General features: G+C 31.7%; 2 protein-coding genes across 8 annotated transcripts in view; both read right to left on the bottom strand.

Moving 5' to 3' along the window:
• Positions 1–2,508: 2,508 nt before the first annotated feature.
• On the bottom strand, positions 2,509–5,993 carry LOC148624108 (calmodulin-like). Of its 2 annotated transcripts, XM_088566606.1 has the most exons (5): positions 5,852–5,993; positions 5,523–5,556; positions 4,027–4,170; positions 3,468–3,710; positions 2,509–2,835 (listed from the first exon to the last, which is right to left on the bottom strand). In XM_088566606.1, the coding sequence occupies exons 1-5, from the start codon at positions 5,852–5,854 to the stop codon at positions 2,810–2,812; spliced, it is 450 nt and encodes a 149-aa protein (XP_088422732.1). In that variant the 5' UTR covers positions 5,855–5,993; the 3' UTR covers positions 2,509–2,809. The 2 variants fall into 2 exon arrangements, with proteins under 2 accessions (XP_088422732.1, XP_088422733.1); XM_088566607.1 differs by lacking the exons at positions 5,523–5,556; positions 5,852–5,993 and having other exon boundaries at positions 4,027–4,194.
• Positions 5,994–7,912: 1,919 nt separating this feature from the next.
• Positions 7,913–15,722, bottom strand: part of LOC148624109 (protein unc-79 homolog) — a 60,995-nt gene continuing 53,185 nt past the window's right edge. For 4 of the 6 annotated variants that reach the window (XM_088566611.1, XM_088566612.1, XM_088566614.1 and 1 more), the window contains 7 exons: positions 15,334–15,523; positions 15,052–15,090; positions 13,968–14,018; positions 13,629–13,769; positions 12,241–12,318; positions 11,043–11,087; positions 7,913–9,345 (listed from right to left, as the gene is read on the bottom strand). In XM_088566611.1, coding sequence (XP_088422737.1) covers positions 9,166–9,345; positions 11,043–11,087; positions 12,241–12,318; positions 13,629–13,769; positions 13,968–14,018; positions 15,052–15,090; positions 15,334–15,523 — 724 coding nt within the window. In that variant the 3' untranslated portion in view covers positions 7,913–9,165. The remainder of the gene's footprint in view (positions 9,346–11,042; positions 11,088–12,240; positions 12,319–13,628; positions 13,770–13,967; positions 14,019–15,051; positions 15,091–15,333; positions 15,524–15,722) is intronic. The other 2 variants (XM_088566616.1, XM_088566613.1) reach the window with 1 other exon arrangement.

Consider the following 15,722-nt stretch of genomic DNA (forward strand, 5'->3'; position numbering starts at 1 on the left):
ACGGTATATACATACGGAAACTAGATATCCTCGTGCAAATTGACTGATTTGTTTCAACTACTAAAAGTATTGTTTAACAAGTATTAAAATGGCAAATTTCAATGATTGTGAAATGGATAATTTATGTTTTAGTTGCAATACCATGCCTCTGTATTGAATTATTAAGGTACCTTTGGATGTTATATTGTGATGTTATGCATTTGATATTTAATATTCGGAAACAAATAGCGAATCTAATCATTACGTCTCAGCGCACACATGAAAAAAAACGGAACTTAATGATGAACTTATATGCAAAGAAGTATGAACGTTACCAAAACATATGTTTGCTCACCATAAGCATGTTTATCTGTTTTAGTAGTGACCTTTTCTCTTTTGTCGTGTAATCAATATACTATTTTGTACATGTGTGGGGTATTTTCAAAATATTTCGTAATGTCTCTTTATGATGTAGCTAAAATCTCATTCTGATTTTAACATATTTATTTTACCTTGGACTTTGATTGAAATAACGTAAAGTAAAAGGAAATATATATACATATAGAAGGGTCTGATTTCCTCCTCGTAGGATTAATCTAGGGCTGTAACTTAGTACACGATGTATGGTAGTACGGGACAGCTCATTTAGGTGTTATTAGGTAGGATAGAGGATCAGATTAATGTTACATGTCACAACAAATCAATATTATACAAAGTTCTCAGAATATGACGACTCTATTCGCTACACTGCTCCATCGGATGATACAGAGAAGATAATGTATACTTATAGAAGGGTCTGAAAAATTCCCAACGATGTTAGAACTGTCAAATTTGCGATGCAAATTTTAGCATTTTATTTAAGCCATAAGTTTACAGACTAACGGATTAATAACATGTTGAGATACACCAAACATGCACATACACAGAACAAGAAAAACTGTTCCAAAGCATTTAACAGTTAATTTTAACTGGCATTGCATGTCTGTCTCCAATATATGTCACTGCCATTTGCTGATTTGGCCTCTTAATTGTTATTGTTATTGTTTTGCTTTCTACGTCAGATAAATTATCCTTACTTTTCAAGACTTGATATATATACACACATGTATATGTATTAATCTACATTTTCAACACATTTCTTAGTCTATATGTGTGGCTATAGAAAAGGCGAGACTTTCGTGTGGTGTCAGTCTTGACATTTTGATTTGATAATGTACTAATGATTAACAGGAGGAAGGGCTCACTAAACTTCACGTTGAGATATTCAATACGTGAATAATATTATAAATATATGTAAAATCAATATTTACTAGTAATATGACACTGAAGATATTTATTTAAAAGCAGTTAATTGGTATTGCTTGATTTATTAGCTTATTGTGCATTGCTTGGTATAACACTAGTTATCCTTTTGTGAGATTACCGAAAGTTGCACTTCGACATAGTACGAGAACGGTTGGCAAAAAAAGAGTAGCTCATGTCTTGTCACAATGAGCAGCTTCCCAACAATATATTATCATCAACATTTTGAAATTAATTAATTAAGTTCTACTGATCGGAATTCAAATAAAACGAAGTATGTACCATATCTTGTACAGTGGGCATTGCGGTGGAGCGCCTTTGCAATTCATTCTACAACTGACGTTTCTATATAGAATTATTTAAAAGACAGATTATGGATGAAATGTGTCACAACAATCGAAGTTTTCGCTTTTGTAAAAAAGTGCATTCTTCAAATGACGGTACTTACAATACATTCATTCATATTCCATTTACAAATAGATCCATCCAGAATAGATCCAGAATAGATCCAATATTATTTACATATTGAAGAAACTTGTACATTCACGAAAACATTTTAATTATCATTTAGACTAGTAGATTGAACTAATCAGCAATTATAAGTTATTCGTCATTGATAATCAATTATTTATATCTCTACTTATCGGACATTTGGTTTACACTTGAAAGAGTCCCTTTCACTTCAAAGTTTATTTAGCCAATCGTCTAAGATCATTCTATATAGAAAGACGAATACATTTTTAAGTTGTTTCGATCATTTTAACGCCACAACTACTAAATCATGTCAAACAAAATCATTTGTTAAGATTCTTTTCTAGTATAAATATTTAGTTTAAATGATCTTTCTCCTTTTGCTTTCAAATATTGGTTGTTAGACTTTACCTGGCAGTTAATTCAAGAGAAGGTAAACATGTTTGAAAATTTTGATTAAAAGGGTAATGATCGATTGGTTTGCATGAACCTTTCAGGACTCACTAGATAACGAGTGTTAACATCACAACATACTGGTAAAAGACAATAGGCAGAGACAAAAGATACTTGAACATGTACGGGCTTCAGAATTCTATCATTATCTTCAGTATGGTTTGGTTCGAGTGCTGCATAAAACACGTATAAAGCATGCCGAAATTTGAACTATTTCTTTTAGATTGTAATTTTTGTATTTACATTTATTCTTACACTGACTCATCAATAACACCAACTCTAAAAAAACACAACACAGTTAGGCCAAGCAAAATATATTAGATTTAATTAAAGTGTAAATACTATATGTTCTCTTGTTCCATATGGTCACTTAAATCAAAAGACAAAACAATACACATTATAAATGATCTTAACGTCACTTTTTGAATTATACACGTAATTAAAAAAAGACTTGCTAATTTCATCAGCAAAGTTCAGTATAATATTATGTAAGTAATATTTTTGAGAGTCGGAAACCATGTAGACATATAGAAGAGTTACGTGTAATCTTATTCAGAAACATCGTATTCCAGTAGAACCATTCTGATGAAATAACGAAGTCCTATCATCTGACTAGCTGTCTTATAAAATCTGAAATATATTAATATAATCAATGTATATATATATATCTGTTACTAACTACTGGTATTCATGTAGCTCGCCCGTAACGGTTCAGAGATTTTTCATTTGAAATTCAAGACTCGAAAAGTAGTAAAAAGAAAAATCTAGAAGTAACTGGTGTAAAAACTAAAGCAATTATAAAAATGTAGACTGTCGGCTTATTATTTAAATGGTTTGTTTTTAATTCATTACTATCACAGTGATGGAAACTCAAAAGTACCCATTTTATTTCAGCAATGGAACACCAAATTGTCGGTGACCGTTACTGTATGTTCGAACGATCTAAACTTATTAATTAAGCGATCTTAATCCCAGTGTATCGGCAATGGGAACTTCATGATACTAGTTTAATTTTCAATTATGGGAACTCCACGTAAATCCAGATTGTCGGTTTCTTATCCAAAACCAACCAAACTTCAAGTTGTCTGCGGTCGAAACAATGTTACTGGTATGTTATTTGAAGTTATCACCACTTTAGTGGCCAAGTTGTTATTCAGGTGATTGGAACAGAAATTTTGATTAATAATAAAATTCCTAGTTAGATTGACAAACAAAGCCAGAAGTCGAAACCAGCTAACATAAGTCCTACATAACGTCCCTACCTTCATATTTGATTTTATTGTCACCGTGTGATGTTGCTTCTTTCAACAGTTCCTCTATTTCGTCGACTGACATCTCTTCATCCATTGAAGTCAAAATATGTCTGACTACTTCTGCATCAAGAAAGCCTTTACCTTTAATGTCAAATATCTTAAAAGCATTCACCAGTTTGTTAGCAAACGCCTCTTCCTTGCTGCGGTTGACCATCAGAGACATGAATTCTCTGATACCTATTGTTCCTTTCCCTGCCAAAAATAGAAATATAAATGATTGGTCACGGAAAGCATATTAAATAAACTTTGAGCATATCTAAGGGAAAAAGATCAACATATTTTGTCGGTAATAAATGAATTTTTCACGAACACGAATATTAAATTATACATTATACTCATTAGGATTCATAAGTTACATCAATGACCACCATGGTATCAAGTAACTGCAAAATAACTAGAGAAAGAGGCGGAGAAATGCCTAGGATACGACTATTTACAAAAAAATTGTTATTGGTATTAAGTTTGTCGACATGTATTTGGATTTCAACTTATAATACATCTCACATACCCTCATAATCGACTTCATTCATCAAGTCAACCAGTTCGTCTCTAGTAACCTCGTGCCCCATAGATTTCATCACGGTTCCCAGCTCTCTAGTTAGTATCACACCCTCTCCACCGCGATCATATATGGCAAAAGCATGTTTGATTTCTAAAGAATACATCTAAGTCATATTTGGTCTTTATTTCCAAGTGGTGTGCATTTTCAATATGTTATTGGCAACTTTACCTTTGATAATAACTCTATTCATATGATGCCGAGTATTTCCTATATGTAACAAATGATTCACGTTCTTTAAAAAACAAGGTTCTTCAAAACGTCTCCAAAATGTTATAGAAAAAAAAACAATTTCAAAATATTACTTAATCAATACCTTATAATATGAAATAAACATAAATTACTATTTCGAGATTAAGTATACCTGACAGAAAACATAGTTCAAAGGCTTTACGCAACCCCATTCATGAGTAAACTTGTAGACAAAAATTATATTCTATAATTTTTTCATCATAGTTCTATGTTTAAACCCACTGGATGGAAAGCCCAGATTTTTTCACTATAAGTTCAAGTTGTTGTACGTTGAAAGCATCTCTAATCTTATATCACTCGACAAACAAAAAGAAAAAACTAATTTTCAAGCAAAAATTTTCGGTATTTAGAACACTAAATATACATGTAGATAACGCTGTGTTGAATATATCTGGTGAATTAGGGTGTCTAATTCAAAGGATTTTAACCACAAATACATGAACATGTGTGTAGGGCCGATTTCAAATGCTGTTTAAATGTCCTCGATTTTTATTGGAATCTGTAAAAAACCTTAAAATCAGAAAAATACAAAATTTAGCAACATGGTTGAATTTTTGAAGTTTTGAATTATTTCAGTCGGGAGCCTTTTAAAAAATCGCAGCTCAAAAAAGGCAATTTACCATGACCATTAAAATCATAATGAATATCCCAATATAAATAAAACAGCAAATGAGTGATACACTGTTACATCATGTGGTCATCTGTAAACTGTGCTGTGTGTGAACAATTTGTTTCATACTGAGTTCTGTTTTATAGGAATACAGTAATATATTAACTTACCAACCGAATTACATGCATCATATTTGAAACATGAACTTGACAAGTCGAATTTATGCAGCTTTTAATGAAAAAAGCCTAAAATCCCATCTTCGGAATAAAATATGTTAATTTCGATGGGATAGGGACACATAGTGTGCATTTAACATAAAAATCGTAGTTGTTCTTGTAACATTCCTGATAATATAAGAAAAGAAAAGACATTTTGGACCTTTAAAAAATATATAAAGACGTTCAGTAAAATCAGTTCACAAAAATTTTGGATTCGATATGAAATGTGTCAAAATATAAAAAAAAAACTAAATATTTGGCGATGTATATATGTGTATACTCTGCACAAGATCTTGGTAATCATTAATTCTTCTCAACAACTTTCTGTTTAGCATTATGAATAACAAAATCATGGTAATACAAACCTGCAATGTGTTCTTCTGTCAACCCATATTCTGCCTAAAACATAAAATCATACCCGCTTGATACTTACATTTGTCAAAAGTCAAAATAAAGTCTTATTCTTTGGCAAAACAGAGATAGGCTAAAGTAATACATGTAACTCTATGGATTTGTTCAAAGTCTATTATTTTACTCGAATCGATCATAAAACATTTGTTCGACATTTACGCAAAAACTTGACCAAGTTCGTCTACATCTGTTATAATAAAGCTATATAGTATAGAATGATAAAAGTTACGAAATAAAACAACTAAACTAATTATATCTCAGTACTAATATAATCAATTCTTACCATATTTATAATTCTATTCCATGAGGTTAAATTTGTCCTACTTATTAGTAAAGTAACAAAGAGTCATCAATAAAGATATTTTTTGAGATTATGTCGATCATTGCTAGGGACCTCACAATTATCTTAACGTTACAACAATACAGTTTTGGTTACTGATATGTATTTTAATTGGTACAGATGCATTATATAAGCAAACAATGGTCGACTCATTCTGTCAAACCGTACTAAATGAGTCTTTTGTTTGGTCGTATTTTTTGTCGATAAAATCAATAGTAGACAAAAGAGAAATAAAACAGAAGTTCGTAAAAAATAAACAATTTGGAAATGAATTAAATTATGTGAAACAGGACAAGCAAATTTTACCAAATTTAACATGAATAAAAAAGATCATTGACTGTGTTTTCATGTTTTTTTGACTTTTTGAATTGAATGTTCAATTGTTTAAATTTTCATTTACTTTAAATTTGTGATGGACTTCTGTTATAGTTTGATAACGGTATCGGTTGCTGAAGTGCTAAATAGAATTTACAGTAACAAGCATAAGGAGAATTCCCAGAAAAGCTATCTTGCAATTGATTTAATCAAAATACAAATAGTAGGACCTAACAAAACTATATACACGGGTATACCAAATTTAAATGTAGCCATTCCTTTATATGTTAGCTTCTTTCCTTTCAATTTACTCCGAATGAAATACCTTCCGCAGTTTTCACGTTTCCTTTGGGTTACCTTTTCATCATACCATCAGCAGTTCTTCACTTCCTTTGTGTCACCTTTTCATCATACCTTTGGCAGTTCTTCAATTCCTTTGTGTCACCCATTCATCATACCTTTGGCAGTTCTTCACATTTACTTTGGGTCACCCTTTCATCATACCTTCAGCAGTTCTTCACCTTCTTAAGTTACCCTTTCATCATACCTTCAGCAGTTCTTCACGTTTCCCTTGGGTCGCCATTTCATCAAACCTTCAGCAGTTCTTCACGTTTCTCTTGGGTCGCCATTTCATCATACCTTCAGTGGTTCTTCACGTTTCCCTTGGGTTGCCATTTCATCATACCTTCAGCAGTTCTTCACCTTCTTTGGGTCACCCTTTCATCATACCTTCAGCAGTTCTCATTTTTCTTGGGTCGCCATTTCATCATACCTTCAGCAGTTCTTCACGTTTCCCTTGGGTCACCACTTCATCATACCTTCAGCAGTTCTTCACGTTTCCCTTGGATCACCACTTCATCATACCTTCAGCAGTTCTTCACGTTACCCTACCGGTGCACCTGGTCGATGCTCCCAGTTTTTGGTGGAGTCCGAGTAGCTCATTTGCTTTTGTTGCTTTGTGTGTGTGGTTTTGGTTGCTTTATGTTCTTTGTTGTATGTGTCTTTTTTCCATGTCTGGTCTTTGTCCCTGGAATACATTCTTTTGATTACCGCTATAACCTTGGTTCCCTTGATTACTCTTTCTCTTGGGTCGTCATTTCATCATACCTTCAGCAGTTCATGTTTCCCTTGGTTCGCCATTTCATCATACCTTCATAAGTTATTTGCCTTTTGTTTGGATTACCTTTCATCATATACAAGTTTGAGAAAATGCATGTTTTGATCTTTAATTCCTAAACCCTAAAAATTAACATAATTAATACCCTCCCTTTGAGGTATTGAACCTTGTACAATATCCCAGAGATTGAATCTCTTATACTCAAAATAAAAGTCCCTTATTCCTATCTGGTAAGAGCCATTATCAAAATTAATCTCAATCTTCCTTTTGTGGTATGGAACCTTGCATTTTTTTTATTAACATTTCATTCTCCTTCAACAAATTGTGTATAGGTGCAAAGTAAGAGGAAATGGTGACACAGACCATAACATTAAATGACAGCCAACAATTTATGATCTTGTAAAATTTCAAGCCGCTGCAATGAGTAGTTAAAGAGAAAACTGTGCCAGAAAAAAGTGTTATGAAAACATGTTAACACAGACTGGGGTAAAACAATATACCCCTATCCTTTAAAGCAGGGGTATAAAAGACAAGTTCTGAATCCCAGTAATTATCAATGATATAACATGAACAAGTATTTAACAATTTATTCTATAATAGCAACTATCTATAAATAAACAAAACCTAAATATCTAAAAGATATACAAATATATCCAAAACATAACAAATAATACATAATTGCACACTGATTTAAACATACAACCATTGTTTTTTATATTAATATCTGACACCAAGAAAAACAGCATTTCATAAGTCACGACAGAAAGTAACACAAGCCAAGTGGGGGCCAGATATGAAGTTTTGTCAATATGTTCAAAACTAATATTAATATGTCTTTTCGGTAAAGTTGCTATTAACATTGTCATTTGAAATTGCTTATATTTTTCAGCATTATGACAGTAGCCTGAGATAATTAGTTAGGTTGGAAGAATAACTAACTTATACGGATGATGCACTTCAATTCCTTTTCTTTCATAATGATTTCATTTAGTTCTAAGAAAAGGGAACATTTCACATTTTTTTCTCTGTAATCATGTAATACCTCTTTACATTGAAATAAAAAAAAAACTACAGTTTTTGTAAAAGTAAAAAATAGGGCACACTGGGACATTAAATGATACCCAACACACAAGAAATTTATAGGAGTAAAACAACTTAAAATGGCCATAACTTTTGTGAAAATAATCAAATCAAACTAAATACAAACATGATTTGTATTTCATGATACTCAATAAATATGCAAAGTTTGAAAAATAGTTGTCATCTGGAAACCATCAGAGGGCAGACTGATAGATAGACACACAATGTTTTTGAGTGGGGTAATAAAAATTTTAAAGAAACACTGAAGGCTCAAAAGATCATGAAACATTATCCAGTTTTAACAATATAAATTTAGTTGACCTATCAGCAGCAACTCCTTTGTGTGTACAAGTGGAAAGCCAAAAAAAGCAAATACAATAAAATGTTTTTCCAAAGCAAGGTTCTGCCTACATTAAAGAGACCAAAAAAGGTATTTATGCTTGTCTTTATGAAAAAATATTTTCTTTCTTCTCCTTTCTTTTAAGAAAGAAGCAACAGAAGTTAATTTAAACAAATTTACTTGCACTAAAACTTTTATATACCAAAAACTTGAGAAATTGAAACTGTGAGTTTGTCATATTGTCTTTTAAAAAATTCTAAGACTGTAAAAATTCAATCACATAAGTAATATCACAATGTCTAAATTAACAGTAGATACTAAATCAACAAGTCTGGATTAAACAGCTGACTCAGTACATTCATAGGTCCAACTATCAAATATACAACTTGACTAAACAAAGACGGTTTACACAGTATAGAACTGAGTGGCAGCAGAAGACTGAACCTCATTCTGACCAAGTTTAAACTGGATTCTTTTTAGCCATGACAGAAGGACACTCGAGTTAAAAAGTGTCATATCATTAGCAGGTGCCGGGGGTTCCCAATTCTCTACTGTTTGTAGTCTCACTTGTAAATGACCAGGTAACTAAAAAATAAAAAAAATATAATTCAAACAAACTTAAGCTAGTAAACATACATTTATCTCAAGGTTTCATTTATTTTTGTAGCACTTCAACAGGTTAAGATTCTTGTATCTCCATATGCTACACAAGCAAAAAGAATTCTACCCTTAATAAATTCCTACAGTACAAGATTTAAATCCCCCTGTAACATTGTTATTACTTGTCAAGGTAGAGAGAGGGATAGGTCTTAACAAGATCAATAACGTGCCTGAACCAGCATCACGGTAGAGAGAGGGATAAGTCTTAACAAGATCAATAACGTGCCTGAACCAGCATCACGGTAGAGAGAGGGATAGGTCTTAACAAGATCAATAACGTGTCTGAACCAGCATCACTGTCAAATATTTTTCAGCACATAAATATCTTCAAGCATAAATGAATAAACACCAACCAAGTTAAAAACTTTTATCATATATTTAGATAAAAATATACCTTTTGTATATGCAATATAAGTGTTTGTTTAAACCCTATATTCTTTACCCTATATTGCATACCCTATATCACACCACTAGACCTATATCGCATACACATATCACACCCCTAGGCCTATATCACATACCCTACATTATACCCCTTCACAAACCATACTTAAAGTATAGTTAAAATCTACGATTTAATGAACATGACATGTGATATGTGATATCAACCCTTGACCTGTATCATCCCACAGGCTGGTGCCCCTTAAGGTGATATAGGAGTCTCAGGTTGATACAGATTTTGACATGTAATGTTTAGTATAAAAAGTGGCTTACATTTTACCTACAGTACTAAAAGCATGTTGCTGAAAAAGTGGCTAAGTTCAATGGGAAAAAATTCCCTAAAATTTGTTTATAGTAGGAGGTGCACAATCTTCAATATGTAAAAAACATCATGAAAAATTTTAATTATATTTGTTCAAAGATTATTGAGCTACAAATTACACAAAATAGGTACCCATGACAATAATAAATAAAAAAAACTGAATAAGTTCAACACACTAAAGAAAGTGTTGGAAAAGAATTAGTAAATGTCTCAATAATATGAAATTCTCATCTTCAATATATATATATATATAAACTGTGCAAAGTTTAAATAATATTGGTTCAATATTTTTTTAGTTAAAAATAATCGGTACATAATGTAGGTACCATTAAGTGTGACAGACAATTGGATGAGCAGAGTAGAGCAGCTATTTTCACTGTTAGTCACACAGGTAAAATACTGATACACTGTAAAAAAAGAAGTGTTCCATGTCCTGAACTTGTCCCAGTGATTCATTTATAAAATATTATAAGATATTTCGAACTATTTTGATTAAAAATCTGGCAACCAGGAAGTTGTTTGACCAATTCAAAAAGCTGGCAATACCATATAACAAACAAAGGAAAAACAACACAGAGAATTTCATTCATTTTTTATTAAAAACTTTAACAAAACAACAAGATCATTCCAGCAAACAGGCAACTGATGCTTAACAAAGCAAAAAAGCTGTACAACCTACCAAAGTCAAACTAAAGACAACATTTCCAATTGCTACCATTGTGAAAAAGGTTTTTAAATTTTACAGAGGAACAGACATACAGACAACAGTGAAACTTAATGCCCTGAAGCCTAGAAACTGCACACAAAAATGGGGTATTAAACCAAAATTATGTGTAATAGGGGTCTTATATGGACTTACCTGTGAATGATATGTAAATAAAATAGATGTCCACATTGGAAACAGCTGTAAGAGAAACAAAACCATCAAGTCAGAAATCCAAATTTAAAAAGCAAGTTAAAATATAAAATGTTCAATGTGTCACAGTTTTCCTTTCCCCAGACTTGACTTTTCATGAGCAACTCAGTAGGTGTTTCAAAAAAAGCAGAGGACAATTACCCTACCAGTGCACCTGGTCCATGCTCCCAGTTTTTAGTGGAGTCCGAGTTGCTCATTTGCTTTTGTTACTTTGTATGTATGATTTTAGTGACTTTATGTTCTCTGTTGTGTATGTGTTTTCCATGTCTGGTTTTTGTCCCTGGATTACATTCTTTTGACCTTGGTTCCCTTGATTACTCTTTCAACTTCTGAAAACTCTTTCTTCAAGTACTTTTTGAAAAAATTTTTTGAACAAGTTTTGAATATACAAATAATTTATTTTTCATCACTTTCAATAAATCCCACTGAAATATAACTTGTAGTTGAAGGTTGTAATTTTATTAAATCAGGCATTAGTAGTTACTACTTTCTAATTACTGGTAGATGTGTATGATTTCTAGTTATTATTTATGCAGTTCTTGGGTTTTGTGGTCACAATTTATTTTCATACCATGAATTCATGTTAATATTTTGTGTACTATTAAAGGAACCTGTCAAGTGTGATTCGTGATTTTTATAATTAAATTTATTCCTTTTTTTCATTGTTGTCATCAGTTTGAGTGTCAGAAATCATAGATATAGAACTCTTACATTTTCAACTGTGGTTGTTTTCCTAAAGTACAAAATATATATGATGAAACCTAAGTTTATTGTATAGGTAAGCACTAGATGGTTGATTTAGATCCATTGACTTTATAACTGTCTATCTCAATATACAATGTTCGTTAACATGGACCTATTCATGAGAGATCTTAAAATAGGCAGGTGAGAAGTATGCATGAAAAACTAAACTGCATTGCAGGGCCCATCTTGATATGAATACTCATTTCTAAACAGTTAGTCTCAACCACCAAAATCCATACCAACCTTTCATCCTGTGGTGGTATGGCACCTTCTGGTACAACTTCAAACAGATCCACTCAATTATAGTCAAGCTTTTATATTTAGTTCAGAGAATGTGGTTTTTTTTTTTACTTAAACACAAGTTGCAATATGGTTGTTTTTAAATAAAACTTGGTACCTTTGCCAGTACAGAAGAGTTGCACTCTCTCAGGGCTTCCATCAGTCCAAGAAAATGTAGGTTCACTTTCTCAGAGAACTACAATAAACACAAGAAAGCACCTTGTCAAATATTCATCCCTTTAACAGTATGTTTATCATTCAATAGATTACAATGTTATCTTTTTTTTTAAACGAAACATTGTATTGGTCTTAACAACACTTTTGATATAGAAATCTCAAAATACAGCTAGTAAAACAACTGTGTTCAATGTTAAAGAAGTGAACTTAAAAACTGAGCAATGCTCACTGAACTGATATCCCCAATCCCCCATCTGATAATATACACCTTTTAACCTCCACATTAATTTGAATCAAAATCTTAAGAGGGGGTGCACAATGTAATATGTAATAAAAACTCTGTGAAAGTTTCATTAAATTCAATTCAGTTGTGTAGGAGTTACCTATAACAGATGGGTACCCCTACCTCAGGGAAGGATAAAGTTCATGTTCACAGATGTGAGACGTAAAAACACTTCAGATAAAAATCTAAAATAAGAGGTGCTCTTTTCAATAAATAAGTATGGAATCTGTGAACATTTCATTAAATTCAATTTAGCAGTATAGGAGGAGTAACAGATAATAGATGGGTACCCAATATTAAGATGTTCATAAACTACTAAGTCCATGTTTTGCTATATGAAACCCCCAAATTGATTCAGATCAAAATCTAAAATATGAGGTAATATATAATAAAAGTTCTGTGAAAGTTAAATTCTATTCAATGGTGTAGGAGGAGTAACAGACAAGAGATGGGTACCCCTCTGTGTTACAGAAGAAAGTACAAATGGAAGGAAAGACAACCCTATACCAAGGGAGGTGGCAAAATAAAGTGTAAATGATAATCTCTACAATACAGGAGAGAGTACAATGAAAAACAATAAAACGATATTAAAAATTAATTAGCTATAGTTTACATTATGATCAAATGTTTCTATAGCAAACCACTGGTATAATATCTGTATGTATCCTCCAATCATTATCTTTTTACTGTCAAATACAGATGTGCCTTATTTTGTGCACATGTACTTTATTGCTTGTATTACTTAAGACACTTCAGATACTTATACTGGATCATATTTAGCCAGCAGTTCCTCAAATATTCTATTTATTGAGGAAACACACTGATAAAACATTATAACTCATGTCATGAATTATTTTTTTCTCATTTCTGACACCTTATATCAAACACAAATATACCAGTAGTTAACTTATACAGGTCAACCAAACAAATCATCATTAATTTTCTATTGTTTGAGTGATATCACTAGTTCAATAATTATTTAATTTTATAAGTCATTTCCCTTTTAAGCAGTATGACTTTTATTACTAAGGGAAATAGCAATATACCTCTTTTGGTGTTGAAAGGAGTTGTAGTATGCCTGGTGTGACTCGAGCCCAGAAATCCATAATAGTAGATGAAGCAGCATGGTGACTCTCTGATGTTACTGGATGCTGGGCTGCAGCTGACTCACAATACATTGACCACAGCTGAAATTAATTTTTAGAGCATCTTCATAGGTAATTTTTAACAGTTTCTTTTTCATTGAAGTTCAGTAATTTATAGCAGAAAGACTTTTAAGGAAAATTCCTGAGTCTAAATTTACAATTCAAATTCCTGCTGTAAAAATTATACTTCAAAAGGTAAGTAACTATGGTCAAAGAACTAATACTTTGTAACCTACTTACCTGACAAAGTATGAAAGCATGGAACAAGGAGCTCATATGTAAAACTGAGTCCTGCAAAGAGAAATATTTCATATTTCAGAGGTATAATTGAGTAAGCGTTATGTAATCAATCTCATTAAGGAAAAGTGTATTAATATTTAATGATCCGTCATTGAAAGTAAATGTATCATGATTAAACAGTGCAAAATATAAATCTGAAATATATAAAAGTTAATTGAACAAACTTACCAGTTTATCATAAATAACTTCGAAGTAAATTGTTTATTTCACTTTTTGACTTAATATAGAATGAAAACAACATGCTTAATTTAAAAATTCATTAGAATTTTAACTTCCTTTACATGTAAATCTGTATTATACAGCTGTATTATTTAAATTATTGGTACACATTTATTGGTACACATTTTACTCTGTCTTGGTCTTTCCCATTTAAACTAAAATACAGTGAGTAAGCTTACAAAAAGAATACCCCCTGCACCAAGTGAACTTATATCATGTTTCTTTAATACTTTTAAACATTTACAATAATCTCCCAATGCATAGACTTGACATTACTTATCGTTGTTCATGCAAATCTAGTTATGAATCCCAACCTTCCTGCAAACTTTCATCGAAATCCATTGACCAGTTTATGAAGAGTTATGCATACAAGGTTTTAACATGTAAAAATCTTAAGTTGGATAATCCTCTTTTGCAGGCATTGAACAAAGGTCACATTCCCTGAGATAGATAGACAGGAGGGGTGATTTATATACACACCAAAACTTTGTGTGCCTAGTTATAATAACACAACTAAATCTACACAGCCTCTAAATCAACTAATTGCAAACCAATGTATCACCTAACATAAACATATTGCATTTTCAAGCATATTTTCCCTCAAAATAGGAACTTGTGTATAAATAGCAAATAAACCTAAAAATTCAAAAAGTAAAATTATAAATAGTGAATATTGCAAAATATTACTTTTAGATTTCAATCCTTAATGTGAATATAGATAAATGATAAATGTCTAAAACCCAATATGTGATATAAGCTGTATAAATAAAATAACATCTACTACTAACAATACAAGTGATTTAACCTTATGAGTTGGTTTCCATTGAGGATCTGCATGTCGCAGCTTGTATAAACAGTTTAACAATTAATTATAAGTCAATTAACACAAGTCAATTAACACAAGGCAAAGTTTGCCTTTATTTGATATCACAATTAAACCAAACTCATTATGAATTCTTATACACTGCAACTTTTCTAAATCATAAAAAAATTGAAAAATGATTAACTTAGTTTTCCACATATTTAGAAAGTAAACAATGTACAGCAAAATAACATTCATAATAGTGTTTTAATTCTGTACTCTTACTTTTGATCTTTCATCAAATCCAGTCATTATAACAAGAACATGTTCAGCAATGTAACTACTAGCATCCAGTGGTATTGGTAAACAGGAAACTGGTGCTGCCCCCTCTGTCATTGCTGTGTGAGTCAATGACCCAATCAAAAGCCAAGATAATGTTCTGATGTGTCCAATGCAGTCTGTGAATTCCTTTGGCCTAAAATATTAACAGAAATAATTTTGACCACAATCATACACTTAAAACAAAGACCACATTTATTTTCTGATCTTCAATAGATATCCCTATGAACTTTATCTAGGACCTTATGAATCAATTGAGTTGAAGATTAAAAATATAAGTATAGATAGATATTGAAGAACAGCAGAAAGATGGACAGAAGGGCTGATGGACAGTA

The sequence above is a fragment of the Perna viridis genome, chromosome 2, assembly GCF_037379345.1.
Source record: "Perna viridis isolate PV_CMFRI_1.1 ecotype Kerala chromosome 2, ASM3737934v1, whole genome shotgun sequence".
Classification (NCBI taxonomy): Eukaryota; Metazoa; Mollusca; class Bivalvia; order Mytilida; family Mytilidae; genus Perna; species Perna viridis.

Bases quoted from the DNA above. Each gene is read 5' to 3' on its own strand.
- LOC148624108 (XM_088566606.1), bottom strand. The intron at 4,171-5,522 runs GTTTGTATTACC...TGTATTCTTTAG, and splicing joins GACAGAAGAACACATTGCAG to AAATCAAACATGCTTTTGCC. The intron at 2,836-3,467 runs GTAGGGACGTTA...AATATATTTCAG, and splicing joins CAATAAAATCAAATATGAAG to ATTTTATAAGACAGCTAGTC.